The following is a 17,129-nucleotide window of genomic DNA, read 5'->3' as shown; positions in this document are numbered from 1 at the left end:
TCTCGCGCGCACAAGAGAAGAAGCGCGTCGTCTTTCATCACGCGCCAGCCACCTGGGGAGGTTCTACTCTGGCAGCAGCTGCGTATGGCACGGCTGAGCGCAGGCCCTGTCTTGAAAGCACTCTGCGATGAGTACAGAGTCTAGGTGCGCCCAGAGCTGATAGCGTTCTGTGCACTGTGTTCTCACCGCTTAGTTCATGTTCAAGCGAGAGGCAGCACAAAGGTCAATTTACTCACTGCTGCTGCTGCCACTCTTCCTCATGCCAGCGTTTTGACAGCGAGTGTTTGCGGTCATCGAGTGCGACGTGTTTATTTAAGCCTGTGCGTGCTTGACACAATGCTTGTTAATTTAGTTAGTAAGCCGATGTTTACGAGCTTAAATGGCCGATAAAACTACTACCCTTACTTCGCATAGCTATCTAATAATTTGCTATCGTAATCGATGTTTCACCTTTCTGGCAAAACCGCGACTTTTTCTTTTCCTGGATTTAATGTTTCTTTCTCTTAGGCACAGAATCGCTGTAGCCAGATTTCATTGTTATCACCAATAATGTGGCATGGGAACATCAAAGTAAGGAGCAGCCCTCGCATGGGCAACGGCAACAGAGCAAATTCAACCAAGCCAAAAATTCTAACGGTTACTTGGCTCTCCGCCGTATTGCAAAGCGCTTCGCATGGACCGAGGAAGCACTGCGAGAACAAGTGACATATGATCAGATCATATGCAATCAGCAAGCTGAAATTGTGACTTGCTCTATCGTGTGAACACAGCTTTATCTTCAGCTTCTGCTGCGAAGGAAGGCCACTGAGCACAGCTCATCGTGATCCAAGTTCTAGTTTGCCGGCGTCACGTGCACTATTAGCCAACTACTAAATGCAAAATGGTAACCTGTAAAAAGGCGGTGAACGGGCGGCCATAAAGGTGGGTAGAAGGGAACTTCAACACGCTGGGCTGGGGAGAAGGTGGGGTTCCCCGAGGGATAACGAAACTTTGAATGTGGAGAACCTTGCCTTAAAATGTGACTTCACAGAGCACGTGCCACGCTGCCGCGAAGCCACACCTCAAGGCGAAATTCGCATATAACGCATGTCCCGACTTCACTATTAAAATTTGGGACTCCTTGGTGCGAGTTACGATAAAATACAATAAATTGTGTAAAAGCACCATGCTATTCATGCAGTGGACAATAGGAGCCCATCAGTACGGTACCATCCATGACCACAGGCAAACCAGCAGCACGAGTTGCCATATTTCCTCACCTGTCTGCAGCCCATCAGCCTCGGCATCCCGGCGTGCACGAAACAGCTGCTGCACAGCACTCGTCTGCCGCACGGTGCGCGGCTGGGGGCGCCAGTTCTCCTGGTGACTCACGGGGAGGTCACTGAAGTTGCGGTTGCAGCGCAGGACCAGGCGTTCCCTGAGCATAGCCATCAATAGCAAATACTGCATTTTCTCCTATTCTAATGTGGCCTCTGCTGTAATGCTCACTCGATTTTCACAATAAGCACTGAAAAGTGCAACGCCCTCGACTGAAACATGCACCTTGATTTTCATACGTGATATTTCACTCAACAGTTTTTCTCGGTAGGAAAAGAGTACTGGCAATTTGCTTGCACTTGTAAAAAGAAAATTTATTGCATCCGAGCCAGTGTGGACCAGGCATCACTTATTGGTATCGTTGCTGTCACACACCTCCTTACCCCTTATCAACAGCCCCTGAGCATCTCATTTTCGTGTCGTCTATGGCACTTCAGATAGTAGCACATTTCTTAAAATGCCTTGCAGACCATGACAGCCTAACTTGGAAACAGTCACAAAGCTATCTAAACTCCTACCGTTGCAGCGACGTGTGCATTGGATTGGATGTAATAATAATAAGAACGCTGGGCTCTTGCAATGTTTGCAGAGCGGGGAAGTTGGTGGTTACGTACAATAGCACTCTAATAACCATGAGTCTACACAAGAGGAGGGAGGGATAGCGAGTGGCATTGTACTCTAGCATCAAATGCATACTGCGCGGCGGTGTGCGGGCTGTATCTTGATAGCGATCTGTGTTGGGGGCGGAGTCTAGGCAGTGTAGGTGCGTTGGCGGATCGTAGCTTTGTACGTGCTGTGTGTTCTCAGCGCTCAGTTTGCATTGAAGCGATAGACAACAGCACGAAGGTGACTTTGCTCGCTGCTGCAGTGGCACTTCCTCATGCCAGCGTTTGACAGCGCGTGTCCGGGCTCATCGAGTGTGATGTGTTCATGTTTGCCTGAGCGCGCTGACACCATGCTTGTTAATATAGTTAATAAGTGAATGTTTACAAGTTTATACGGACGATAGAACTACTATCCTTGCTTTGTATAGCTGTCTACTAATTTGCAATCACAATCGATACTTCGGCTTTCGGGCAAAATTACGACTTTTTTTCACATGTAAGAATACAATTGTGTGCAGTTCAACACCTACTCGCATTTCTCAATTTTTCCTGTTTCCCGGCTCTTACGTTTTTGTTATACGGTCCAATGAAAAATGTATCAGTGGGGTTCTACTGTATCTACTGAACCAACCTTGAGAACCAAACTTGCTATGAGCTTGCCGTGAGCTGCAGTACTGCCTATCGCAATTTCTTCACTCTGATCACCAGTCACTGTGCTAATCTATTTTCTGTTGCCACTGTATCGCAGTAGGTCATAGATTTAGTAAACTTGGCCATTATAAAGAAAATCTTGACAGTGTTTCAAGCCTGACTCACAAGAATACAATCAACAACCGATTAGTATTCGAACAGCCCCGCAGCACCACCCCTAGTGCCATAGACGATGTATAAGGATGACCAAAATTTCGGTCATGTTACAGTGTGTCGTGCGATAATTAAGACTCCACCTGCACTACCGTGTGCTAATATAGCACACGGTAGCAGAAACACCAAGTTAAGCAGAAATAGCAATACATAGTTTCATTTTGAAATGTCGTCAGGATGGTCGTCGGCCATGTCGCTGGCACTCTGTGATACCGAAACTAACGATGCCTAGCTGATCTAGTAGTCGCATATGAGAATTCGCTACCGTATTTATTCGAATCTAGGCCGATAGTTTTTTTCAAATAATCGCATACGAAACTCTAGGGTCGGCTTAGATTCGAGGATTTAAAAAAACGCGCCAGTTTTTAACTGAAACTGATAAATATGGTGCATATTTAGCGCCATCTAGAAAAGTCAGTATCTCAGCCGCTACTAGCCGCGCCAGCAGCCAACTGAAGTACACGAGCGACGTCGCCATTTTGACCTGCGTCGTATCGGTAGTATCGGTATGGTGCTGCATCGGCGCGCGGTGTGGCGTTATCGTAATGGTACCAAATGGGCGATGCCACTATAGTGCCGCTTTCTAAACGAATACTGTATTTACTCGAATTTAACGCGCACTTTCAACACGACCCTAAATCTGCGTCGGCATTTCAAAATGGCCGCCTCGCACGCGCGTCGAGCCTAGCTACCGTAGCATGCGGAAGCTTCCTCTGTGTGCTGCAGTACACGTGCTTAGGCAATAGTCTACCGTCTGTCTTCACATTCTCAGCATCTGCTCTATCAGCATGAAGTACCGAGTTCATCATGATGCCGCATTTAAAAGGAAAATGAACATCTGTGCGGAGACGGACAGAAATCGGGCCGCATCACGGGCGTTCGGAGAATCCGAAACTTGCGAGCGGGACTGGCGCAAACAGGAGAGGATTTTCGCCAGCAAAGCAATGCGGAACGGTTTCAGTGGACCGAAGCAGGATGTAATCTGCGACGATCCACTCCGGCGATACGATCGCCTTGGCCCCATCTTGAAAGCAATCTGCGACGGGTAAAGTCCGCCGCGCGCCGTGTTTTCGCCGCGTTGAAGCGAGAGGCATGCTAGCACGAAGGCGCGCTTCGTCTCCAGCGTTCTGACAGTTCGTTTCCGCGGTCAACGAGCGAGATGTGTTCATGTTTGCTTGTGCGTGCGTGGCACCGTGCTTGTTAATAGCGGTCTACTAATTTGCTATCGCATTCGATGCATCGCCTTTCGGGCGAAACTGCGACTTTTTTTGTTCATCACAACTTCAGTGCATCGGGAGGAAATCTATTTTTCCAAATGACAGAAAGTTGTATTTCTGTTTGAAAGCATGAGGTGCGCGGTACTGGTAAAGGACTTTTTTTTCCTCACGGAAAACGGGTGCGCGTTACAATTGAGGAAGCGTGAGAATCGAGTAAATACGGTAGTTGTGCTAGCCGTAGAGGCATCGTCAAACGTTCAAGCCGGGCGGAACTTCGGCATCGGTCTGTCGTTGGAGGGGGCCACGGGAGATGGTTTCTGCGTGCGCCGCAACGTGCGCTCCTTCCAAAAATGCAGCATCTCTAATGCGCTGGATGGTACTGAATATAGCGCACTGTTTGAAGATGTCAGCAGTAAGCAAGATAGCGACGAGGCTAGCAGCGATGGTGACATAGAATGAGCTCGGCGTGCTCAAATTTAATAAATGCCGTTTCATTTTGCGAATGCTGTCCTCGCTTTTTTGTTTGGCCTACATTCGAGGTAAGTTTTTTCTTTTCTGACTTCGAACATTTGGGGGGTCGGCTTAGAATCGGAGTCGGCCTAGATTCGAGTAAATACGGTATATGCATTGACTGTACTTTTGTCTATCTGGAGCGACAGTATGACAATGGTCGATACATGGGTTGCAATTTTGTAGCAATGCCTTCCACTTAATTGTATGCCACTCTTATCATCCACTGTTCATGGCTGGCTGATCCCGATTGATTCTGGAGTTTTACGTGCCAAAACCAGTTCTGATTATGAGGCACGCCGTAGTGGAGGGCTCCGGATTAATTTTGACCACCTGGGGTTCTTTAACAAGCACTACAACGCAAGCACACGGGCGTTTTCGCATTTCGCCTCCATCGAAATGCGGCCGCGGCGGCCGGGATTCGATCCCGCGATCTCGTGCTCAGGGCTGGCTGATCCCGATGATAACGCATATGAAGCATCATTCTGACCACTGACAGAATATAAAACACGTGAAAAGGAATACCATAAAAGGCATTGCTAAAAAATCACGGCCACAGAATGCCTAGGCAAAGGGCGAGCGTATATGCGTGCAGCAACACGCGTTGACAAACTTGGACAGTTATTCATGAATGATCACTTTTGAAAGATACTTTAATTTTTGCTATATTTCATGTGACTAGTGCCAAACACATTGATGGGTGGCAGCGTTTCGCACAGTGATGAGATAACACATTTGGCACTGTGCCTAGAATGCCGTTGCTCCTAGACGCCGATGTGTCTTGGGCTATAGCCACATGAAATTGAAGGTATTTCCGAAAGTGACGATGCGACAATACAGCACACCTTTTTTGGCCACTTGTGGAATAAAGAAGTTTATTTTGGGGCAAATCTAGTATTTTGGACTCCTAATTATTTGGATGTTTTGACGGTCCCCGTCGAGCCCAAATTGTCGGTCGGCGACTGTATCTACATCCTAATGTTGCCACAGCATGGCCTGTGAGCCACACTATAAGCTCAGTCACTGCGTTTGCATGAATATGACGTATGACATGCCGGTAAACATAGCCTAAAAAGAGAAGTCTGGATGACACTGAAAAAAAAAATGCTGTGATTAGTATTTTCAACCAAGCAATCTGTAAGCAGTGCTGCCAGATTTGTGTGATTTTACCGGAAGAGCAAAATGCATGACTGAAATATACCAAAATTCCAGTTAAGAGTAGCTCTTTGTTTTGTGTTCCGTAACTTCTTTATCAACTACAGTCGAATCTCGTTAATTCGAACTGACACTGTCGTCCCGTCAAAGTTATGTGTATTTCAATGGGCGAAAACGCTCGGTAATTCTGCTGATAACGACAGAAAACGAAACTTCAGGGAGCGGGCTATGCTGGCACACGCATGCGGAGACCGTCGAAGGCGAGGGAGCTGCGAGGGAGTTGGGAGAGAGGGCGAGGGGAGCCACCCAAGCCACTGCCACGGAAGCGGCGGAGTTGCCGAGGCCAAATCCGCTTCCCTGCCGCCCTCCTCCCTCACATTCCACCGTCTCTGCGCACGCCCTCCTCTGTCGCCATGGCCATGCCGGCGCCGTCCGCTCCCTGAAGTTTCGTTATCTGCAGTTATTGGGACGTGGGCAGTTGCGCTCTTTATGTGCTTGCACGCCGCAATATTTCACAATCACACCGTTCGTGCATCATGCTATGGTGCTCGAATACTTCAAAAATACGTCCTTTCTTTAATTCGAACTTCTTTTAATTCGAACAAATTTTCGGGCCCCTTAGAGTTCGAATTATCGAGATTCGACTGTAACTTGGTTCCTTGTGTGCTGATCCCCGCTATTGTTCTTGTGATTATCTCTTTGATGTCTTATGAGACTACAATTGGAGCATAAATGGTAGCTTTAGAAAGTTGTTGCAGCACTTTTATATGGGAGCAGTGCAGTCGGCCATTTTTCACTACACAGGGTCTTGTCATACAGCGAAGTTGTGCCCTAGTGCACTGCCTGTCAAGATGAGCATTAAAACACAGTGCGTGCGAGAACTAGGTGCTATGTCCGGCACGATTTAACCTTTCCCACTTGTCTCTTCATGCAGTACCGTTGCAAAATAATGAACCAGCACACACTAGCTCAGCTCTTCGTCTTTCTAAAGCTCCTCTAGGCAAGCTCACCTGTTTCCAGATGTGTCCAAGGCAAGCGTCAGCACGTACATGTCCTCCTTGACTTCATCCAGCGGGCAGCCTTCAATACGACCATCCTGAAAGTGTGCAAGAAGAAACAATTGAGGAAAACACATGCACAATTGGTATGCATGGACTTGTAGAAATTTTGCCAGCTACACCAATCCACTGGAGGGCAAGACTTGCAAGCTCAGTGTGGTGTCAGCTTGATATAATTGGTTAGGTTTTGTACTCCACACAGCATAGAAGACATGGATGCACAACAAAGCAACACAAGCACTAATGTCCCGCTATTACTCGCATGAGTCTTTTGCACTCTGCAGAGTGTGAAAACTTTTCAAGAGTGTGCCAAACTGAATGTACAAAACTGGCACCTCAAGTGGCACAAGATCATAGTGGCAAAATAAACAAAACTCACTCAGACTCACTCACGAAATACATCTTTTGCTTAGGAATCACTCATACTCAGACTCACCAAATTCTACTTAGCCGAGCTCACTCAGACTGGGACAGAATCATGGGATGAGACTCCATTATATCTTATGGAATTCCACACTTACCGCACTCATTTAATTCGAACTCACAGGCTTATAAGTCATGCGAATTACCAGCTCACTAAAAGGATCCCTGATATAGAGCAAGATCATGTTCCCACTGAAGTCTACAAACCTGCACTGTCATGCACTCACTTGCACACTCTTCTGCTCACACTTACACATACTCGTTCACGCTAATATGACGTCAATTCACACTCACCAGTGTTTACTGTAATCAAACCTGGGTGTCTAAATGAAAAAAATAATTAAAAATATACCGGTTTAGTTTGGGTTTGTCGCACTCTGATATCTTTCCGGTTCAGTTCGGATTCCTACAAATAAAGAAATACATAACGGTTCAGGAACCAGTTCGACGTAGTCCACTTTATCTAGCCTCATGGTGACATGTTGCCCAGTGCTACTGACTTGGCCGCATGGCACACGCGCAAGTTATTTCAGGAGGAGGCACAAATGGACTACCTGGCCCATGGGAGGAAAGGAAATGATGTTTTTGCATGAATGCCAACGTTCTTTTGTTTTTTGTGCAGGCCTAAAGACGATTTGAGCGCCTGTGTTGCTCCGTGCTTCTTCCAGATTGCGTGCTTTACTTTGTGATTGTTGTAAATAACATCAGCAAGGAGCTGCTGAAGAGTTAAGCTGGGAGAATAGTCTTACTTGTGTGCAGAGAAGGCCACCTTCGTTACAGCGCGATAATTTTTTTTGTTAGTAAACTTCACCTTTCTGACAAAATATTTTTCAGTGGTCTTGCCTTATATGATCATCCAAATCGTTTGCACACAAAAACAATTAAGTCTTTTGTGTAAGCTCTTTTTTCTATTTTTTTTATTGTCTTTAAAAGGGGTCCGAACCACTTTTTAATAGGAGTGTGCGAATATTTGAAAAGTTCAAATATTATTGAATATTATATTTTTAATATTCGTATTCGATTTAAAAAACATATTCGAAATGTTCAAATATTCGGTTAGACAGGAATATTCGAATCAAATCGAATATATTGTTGGGTGTGCGGGAGCAAACATGGTTCTTAGAATTTGTCTCTATCTAATATAAGAATATTGGGGCGATTTCATGCTGAATTTTGCGATAATTTCGTGCTGCTAGTGAAATTTCGCCTGTAAAGCACACTTAGCCAAACGTCTGAACTTTGCAGGAAAGCCAGCCTCTCAGTAACAAGGGGCACAGGTTTGCAGACAGCGAAGGTGCTCTTTTTTTAAATTTTTTTGCAGCGTCACCTCCAATTCTGTGCATATCATTATTCAACATTCAATTTGATATTCGAAGCTAAGTATTCGTATTGGATTCGTATCCGAAAATTTTGATATTCGCACACCCCTACTTTTTATCGAAGTTGAGAATGCATTTAATGCCAAAACACACTATTTCAGAAATACTGTCACAAAATGTACTTCAATGAGTTCAGCAGAAGCGGAGTCATTGGAAAAGATTGCTTGTGATCCCCTTCACTGTGCTCCCAGTCCTTCTTTGATGCCTTGCACTGCTAAGGCTATGGAGGAGCGGGGTGGTGCCCACAATGCTCCGCCTACTGAACGTCACTGTGGTGTGCAGTTCAAATTTGATTTTGGATGTGCACATAGACGCCACTACTTCCTATTTTGTTGCCTACGACGTGCCAAACTCACAGGCTATCCCTCATGCTTACAGTTGAGTTCACGGTGTCTCACCCCTTTTTTGTGCTACAGTGTACTAGATAGCTACTGACGGCTATTCTTGCACCGAATGGCATGAGTAGCACATTTCCTTTTACACTTATCTCTTTGACAATCATACAGTTTCAAAGGGTAGAACAAACTTCACCTACATGTTCGCTCGTGTGAGTACGTCATAAGCATGCACATTGGCTAAGCGATGGATGCCGCATTCTGGACTCACGTTGAAAGTATTTCAAATGTAATGAGCTTCAACCATGATGGCGACACACCTCGAGGGTGTTGAACTCGGGAAGCAGAAGACCTGTTCCAGCCAGCTGTTGGCACTTGAGCCTTGAGTCAAGTCACCCACAGATACCAATCAGAGCTCACTGTTGTCCTCAGCGAGCGTGCTTGTCGCGGCACTCCGCTACAGCGACGGTATCTATGCTATGCCGCAGCCGGTACTACATGCAACTGTAGTGGCTATGTGCACAACAGGGCTGGAGTGCCCATTCACGCTCAGTCTATCCATGCTATGAAGTGCAGACCAGCTTTGTCTTGCACCAGCATGACCAACAGATAGTAGCCACATCCAAATTTCACATTTTGCGCAATAGCTCAACGAAGAGATGTCTGGCAAGGCGTCTCGCCAGGAGCGGCCAGGCGTGAGTGCGCGCTGGCAGGCATACATCTAGTTTACCCTTAACTTTCGAGTGGTTCGAGGCTAGTTCAGTGTTCCATTCGTAACTAATAGAAATTGGAGAGACCCAACAGCTATGAGACTGATAAGCAGTGTGATCAAAGTTTCACTCCTGCACGGGCAGACGTGGCTGAGCATGCGCAGACGATAGTACAATAGTTGTACTTCCGGAAGTACGCAATTCCTATCGAAATTCAAAGCGCTGATTTTTGCTTACTTCAGCCTGTTTATTAAACTGCATCAATAAATAGACACAGTAACAGTAGGAAGAAGTGCACTGATCCAAACACCCTTCTTGATTGAAGTCGGCTACTGGCCAATAGCAGCCATGTATGGGAATCTGCTATATGACGAGATATAGCAGCCCGAAAAGAGTGAGGAGAAGGCTTCTGCTGAAAAGAGAGCATTTGACAAAAAGGTAAATTCACGCTCCGCTTATGAGCTCCACGTGCCGTGCCCCACTGCAAAATTTGCCTGAGATGTTCACATCCAGCATATGCTATCCACAGACTTTTCTCGCCAAGCTCGACGAAGGGCTAAAGGACTTAGCTTGCCCATGTGCCAAGAGTATACCGTATTTACACGATTGTAAGTCGACTCGAATGTAGGTCGACACCCCCCCCCCCCCCAAAATTGCATGTCTCAAAAAAAAGGGGGGGGGGGGGAGAGAAATACCACGCGAGTGCATTCACACAAGGGAAATTTATTGATGGGGTTGCTAAGACTACTCATCGTCACTAGAGTCGACCTCAGTGGCACTGCTGCCGTCATAACTGCTGCAGTCCCACAGCACGTCGTCATCAAGTGCGAGTCCACACTTCGCGAACGACCGCACCACAACATCGCGCGGTACAGCCGCCCACGCAGAGAGGACCCACCCGCACACAGTAGCCAGGGAGGCCAAATTTCCTCGCGCTGAAGCCACCACTGCCGCACCACATGTTCACTGACTCCAAACTTGCGTCCCGCTGTGCAGTTGTTAGTTTCCTCGGCATGGAGGATAGCAGCACGTTTGAACGCTGCTGTGAACGATAGCCGAAAGTTCTTGGCACTCATGACAGGCGCGACTATTCAGCACAACAGCAGAAGTGACAGATGCGTGCGGCCGTCGAAAACAATCGTATCTCAAAGAAAAGCGCTTCCCCCAACTACTAATACCCCCCAAACGACGGCTCATCCGCCAACTACCATACCCCCCTAACGGCGGCTCTTCCGCCAACTACCAATACCCCCCAAACGGCGGCTCTTCATGATCGATGCTCCCACAAGAGCCGTGCGCTCGTGGTGCGCACAATCAAAATGTATGCAATACGGTAAATTAACACGCTACGCTTCTACCGTAACCATGGAAATGTAGGTGCAAAGTTGTAACCATGCCGTAGCGCCCCTGATTTCTCGTTTCTCTTGCCGCTACTAGCGGTACACGGTTCGGTTTCGATTCTAAGTCGACTCCCCAACATTGGATTGTCAAATTTGAAAAAATGGGTCGACTTACACTCGTGTAAATACGGTAACTCGTACGTAAAAGAAGGCTTAACCAAAAAAAATGCAAATACTATCCCTAATGCAAATACTAGTGCAAAAAAATTTCCAACACTAACATTAGCAGTGTGATGCATGCATGTGTATAAAATGAAACTTGTCAGAAGGTTAAAAGATGCAGAGCTGATGATTCAATAATTCTGTGTGGCTGGTACACTCACAGGATATGGGTTGACACTGTCCGTAGGCGTCCTTGTCAAGCTGAAGCCCACCTGAAGAACCAGAGGCAAGACATTATTACTTTACACTGCTAAACTGCCAATAATACCAAAAACAAACTGTATGTTGCCATCAACACGCACTATCTGACCCGACCATAAAGCCATTATTGAAGCCGAATTGAATCAATAATCGAAGCTGAAGATTGTTTCATTCAACAGCCTTAGAAAACAGCAGTAAAAGCAGCAATGTAAAAACCGTGGAATAAATATTTCGCGATAGTAGTGGTTCATAATGACAGGGTCTACAGCATGCACAGACTTAAGAAAATAAGGTACAGGCCGAGAGTGAAGGAGCCACCTCTGCCCGTTTCTTACTTCCTCAAGTCTGTGCGCACGCTCGCGCCGTGAACACTATACAGTGTAGACCGCTTATAACGTAAGTCGCCGGAGTCGTGAATATCTGCACTATAAGCGGTACCACACTATAACCAAAACAACGATTTTCAAGCCCTGCACGTATGCAAAACATGTAGACCAAGCAGCCGTGCGTATCCGAGAATCGAAGCGTGCGACTGGGAGTTTTGCATCCGTTTAAATTTACGAACGTTGAAAGTTTAATGTCCAAGTACCCACGATCTTCGCATGAAGCAGACAAAGTAATAATTTTTTTTAAATGTCTCAGTTTCGCCCGAAAGGCGAAGCATCAATTGCGATAGCAAATTAGTTGAGAGCTATAAGGAGTAGGGATAGTAGTTTTATCGGCTGCATAAACTTGACACATTCGCTTACTAACTGAATTAACAAGCGTGGTGTCAACGCGCACAAGCAAACATGAATAGACTCGATGACCGCAGACAAGCACTGTCAAAACGCGGGCGTGGGGAAACGCGGCCGCCGCAGCGAGCGAAGGTTCGTGCGGTCTATCGCTTCAACAGAAACTGAGCGGTGTAAGCACAGCGCATACAAAGGACAGAGCCGTGTGGAGATCGCTTTAAAGATACGGTGCGCACGGCAACACCAACAGCCGGTACAGGCGCGAACACATTTGTTGGCAGAGTAGAAGCCGCCCCCCACCCCTCCCTCCCTGCTGCCTTCCCGCTTTGCTCCTTTCGCGTGGGAGATTGCGTCGCCAGTTACCCTTGCGCCCTGTTGCAAGATATGCATTTGGTGCCACAGCACAGCGTCGCCCCCCCTACCTCCCTCCCATACCCCCCCGGCCTTTCGTGCCAATGGAAGTCGCGTTTGCTCTCCACTGTACGTTTGCTCTCCGTGAAGGCGCGCATCCCTTCCGCGCGCGCTTTCACTCGCACATACGGCGCGCGGCGACGATTTTATCGCCCTTAGACTCATGCTCCACGTCTCATGCTCCTCCTCTGCATCGCCCTCGTTGATCTCCTCTCCCATTGGTGGGCGCACCTCGTTGAGAAGCGTGCTCGCTACCGCCCTTGTCGGCGAGATTTTCCCGCAGAAGCTGCATTATAACTGTTATTTTGTCTCACGCGGCTGCACTGTAAGCAGTACGCGTATACATGGAGTGCTATGGGAAAATTAATGGGAGTCTGAAAAGACCGTACTATATCCGGTCCTGCACTATAAGCGGTTACGTTATAAGTGGTCTATACTGTACAAAGGAACTCTACACCCCTTGCAAAAACCCTGTGCTCTAAACGATTGTCATCAGAACACACACAAACTGTATTAGCACACAACTAAGCACATGATATAATGCCACATGTACATTGTTTTACTTTTTTTTTTTTGCTGGCGACCATTTTCCACCAGATTATCACTGGTATCATGTTATCGCTCGGCATAAGATGTGCCTACTGTACTTGAAATTCCAGAGCAAGAAAGTCATGTCTAATCCGACTGCGTGTGCAACCGTGAATGCAATTTACATTCTCAAATGCACATCAGTGATTACTTGGGAATGTATTGTATTACACGTATGAATAGTGGATGGGATTGACCAGTGAGTTCAAATTTGAAGACCGGTGACTGTTGCTTGCCTTTCTGGGCGCAAGTTTGCTCAATATTAGATCCTCAACACAAACCTTTGGCAGTGTTTATGGTTCTTATCACAATAACATGGGAAAGACGACAAGAATTGAAAAAGAACCCTCTTTCAATCCCTTTGCCCAGTGAAATCTGGACAAGGACAAAGTACCGGGTGGCTGCAGCATGGGTGGCACAAAGCATGACTCACCCTATTAGTGTTTGGTGCAAAGGACAGTGCCTCGACCTCAATGTTGAGCTCCCCGCCAACCAGGAAGCCAAATGTGGTGACACTGAAGTACCTCCGTTGCTCGCCCTGCAGTGAAGACCACATTGCAATTTACTCGTACCAGACACGCGCAGGTCGTTGCAAAAAGTTTGTGCCACAGAAGTGTTGTAATAAAGCTAAATTTTCTGGCTGCCAGGAACGGACCAGTGCAGCAGTGGTTCACAGGTGGTTTACATAAGTGCAAGTTGCAGCCTTTGATTTTGGGGTACAAGCTTTGACTTGCTTCATTAACTCTTGGAAGCAAGTGTACACATAAAACATAGGCACAAGGGAATACACAAATGCACACAAACACACAAAGAAAGGAAAGGACTCGCAGCTGCCACCAAGGGGGCCAAATGCAAGAAGACTGGGGGAATGTGAAGGGGGAAAAAAAAAGGAGAAATAAAGAAATTATTTCAGTGATTTGATTGATGAATTAAACAAATTGATTCAATAATTTGACTGGCGAGTTCAATCATAGGGACCACCACAGATGCCACAGTGGAGGGCTCTGGATTTAGTCTGACAAACCAAGGTTCTTTATAACTTCACACCTAAAGCTTAGCACATGAATGTTACTGCACTCTCTGCCATGATTGGAATGTGCTGGCGACCAGGAAGTGAACACACAGATTTGCACTGCGCAGAAAAATGCCATTGCCACCGTAGTAGTGGGTAGGGAAAGATAACACCCAGTGCCTATACAAGTGAAGCAAATCACAGCCAAATTAACATGATAAGGATAACAGAAGAGTCAACAGCAAGCCCGAGCAAATGAAGATGAGTAAATAATATGCTCACAAACCACCAGGACTGAACTGCGGAAAAGCTACAATCACAGTTGTGTGGCTGAAAATGCACTCACAACACATGCAAGATTACAACACAGCCATAGTAGCTCGCAAAAAGAGTGCCTGTGCAAGCCCCCACTGAAACACCGTGCTAGTCTCCTCATTCACTGCCTCCAATCTACCCTGGTGCAAATCCAAGACCTTTGCTCCAACTGATACAAGAATTTTAACCACCGCAACAAAAGACTTTTCAGCCAGTGACAGGGCTCACATTCCCCATACGGGAATGGTCTTCCTATCCATAGAGGAGTGCAGCTACTCACTTAAGTTATCAGAATTTGGAAGGCCACAAAAACATGCAAGTTTTTTTGTTTTAGCAACAGTGCACACATCTGAGAAATTAGTGCCCTTTGCACATGTGATAGATTGATCAAAATTTAATATCCCAAAAGCAGCATGCCATGGCAGAGGACTCTTGATTGGTTCTGACAACCTTGGGCTTTTAAATGTGCACCTAAAGCATGGCAGATGAGCATCTTTGCATTGTGCCCTAGTCAGAATGTGGCTGCTACACCGGGAATTGAACCTATGACTGCGTGCTCAGCAGTAGAATGTCACAGCCACTACAGCAGATGTGCAAAGCTGCGTACCTGGACCATGAGCCAGTTTTCTGTTTCGATTTTGCCTCTGTATGTACGTGCTTATTTGCACGCATGCGTGAATTTATCTTCCGTGTTCTTAAGAGTTTCATGAGCAGCTCCCCATGCAAGAATACTTCAAGAGTGCTACTCGTAGCAATAACACTTAGTGAAACACTCTGCCAAGGCAAGTAAAATAAGTAACAACAACTACAAAAATGTGCTCTTATCTTCCATCCTGTATAACTGAGGTAAGTAAAAACATGTCATAAAAAGGTGAGCATTAGTTTATCACGAAAGATAGCACTTGTAGTTGACACAAAGGCAAATTGGCATTTCTACTACTTTCTAGGTTCAAGGGGTCCTGAAACAGTTTTCTAACTAATCATAGAACGAAATCACTATTTAATTACGTTGTCTCATGAATCTCACGGTAAAACATTTTTTTCTAATCCTTCAAGCAGAAGTGAAGTTATCAGACCAATGAGCAGCTTGATTTCTGCTTTTATTTCCACTAGCCCGCTGGAACCTACAAAGGAGAGACAACAAAGGAGCACAAGTGAGCAATGCCCCGCTGGCCATGCCCAAAGGTTGAACGTCTCAGTGGCCGAGATTGCTTGTGGCGGCTGCAGTATCTACGCGGCTGTGCTTTTCGTCTCGGAGGCCATGCGTAGCAACACGCAACTGTCATGTGTAGACAGGCAGTGTAAAAATGAAATGGTTTTTCTGCTTTTTTAAGATCGCACACATGTTTTTATTTATTTAACTCAAATAAGCAATAATTGTATTACAGAGAATGTTCTTGCGATCACGAAATCAGCCAATAGCTGTTGTGGATCCAGCTGCTTGAGATTTTTCACTGCTTTTCACCCGAAATTGCAAATTTCCTGCTGCATGCAATGCAATATTTGGTTCGCATGTTCACAGGAGCCTCGTGAACACATCGGCAACATTATCTTTGTTCAAAAAGTGTGTCAGGGCTGCTCTAAAGGGCCCCCATCACCAGGCCCTATCAGAAATTTTGGTTATGCACTAGAAAGTGGAAAACACAGTCCGGGAAGTGGTCTACCACAAGTATTTAACTCTTTCATAACCGCTCCCATAGAAATTGCTCAATCTGATTGACAGTTTTTCTACGCGTCGTTAAACATTTCCGGTGGAATTCTTCTACTAGCAACATCATTGCACCGCCCGAAATGATGACTGAACTTTAAATAATTGTCAGAGTTGACAATTTTTGGCAGATTGGGGAGTCTGGAAAAATAAAGCTCCGACGGGAGGTATCATCAAAACTAGCCTCCAGTGCTCCTAGCACTTCAATAAAAAGATGCAAAATTAGCACTTCGGTCAAATTGGCAATATTTTTTAAAATTACAGCAGCATTGAAGACACAGAAGCTTCTCTCTGGTTGTGAATTTTGCAATCAGATGTATAAGCTGTTTTAACGATGTCTCAAACAACGATAGATGCTCATGAGCGCGTGTTATTTTGATAATTGTGTATGGCTAATATCAAATGCAACTTTATTTTCTACACCGTGGCCTGCTTTTATCCATCAGCGCTTCAACAGTGTATGTACAAATTATTGCGAGCAATCCTTCCCAATCGTGTGGGGTTTTCACTTGCACAATAGCAGGCAGTCGATCACAGACCGACCATCGTCCCGAAGCATGACAAGCTGTCTATTCACTTACATTTTGAACACCTGTGCAAGTGCCCTTACTTAATACTGTACAATAGTGTGCAACACTCCACATTGCTGTACAGCACTGTACAGGAACTGAACAAATCATGTGGAGGCTCCAGTGAGTGCCAGTTAAACACACACTAGACCAACTTGCTTGCACAGAAATGCTGATCGAACGAAATAATCAAGTATGAGGAGGCTTCTGCTTGCTCCCTGATCTGACAACCATTGCTTCGTGAGCCTAAAGAATGCAGTGAAAAACAAACCAAGTGCCTGCTGCAAGGAGTAAAAACAAATGCTCCCTGTACAATAGGAACTTGTTTCCACTTTGGCGAAGCTGCTGCTTTCCTACATAGCGTGGGCATCACTATGGCAAGTATTGCCGCCAACAAATCTCCGTAAATGTTTTTTGCGTAATCTGACTTACAAAAGTTGGGAACTAGGAACCAGG

At 46.0% G+C, this 17,129-nt stretch overlaps 1 protein-coding gene across 1 annotated transcript in view; it reads right to left on the bottom strand.

Annotated features, from left to right (window-relative positions):
* The window catches only part of LOC119437699 (protein GPR107), a 103,597-nt gene that overhangs the window by 72,398 nt on the left and 14,070 nt on the right, over positions 1 to 17,129 (bottom strand). Inside the window, exons 2-5 of the mRNA XM_037704685.2 lie at positions 13,503 to 13,607; positions 11,297 to 11,347; positions 6,679 to 6,764; positions 1,260 to 1,417 (exon numbers count right to left, since the gene is read on the bottom strand). Of these exons, the coding sequence (XP_037560613.1) occupies positions 1,260 to 1,417; positions 6,679 to 6,764; positions 11,297 to 11,347; positions 13,503 to 13,607 (400 nt within the window). The remainder of the gene's footprint in view (positions 1 to 1,259; positions 1,418 to 6,678; positions 6,765 to 11,296; positions 11,348 to 13,502; positions 13,608 to 17,129) is intronic.

Source organism: Dermacentor silvarum, chromosome 1 (genome assembly GCF_013339745.2).
Source record: "Dermacentor silvarum isolate Dsil-2018 chromosome 1, BIME_Dsil_1.4, whole genome shotgun sequence".
In the NCBI taxonomy this organism is placed as follows: Eukaryota; Metazoa; Arthropoda; class Arachnida; order Ixodida; family Ixodidae; genus Dermacentor; species Dermacentor silvarum.
The sequence above is the reverse complement of the archived record's forward strand: the minus strand, read 5'-3'. Positions and strand labels throughout refer to the sequence as shown.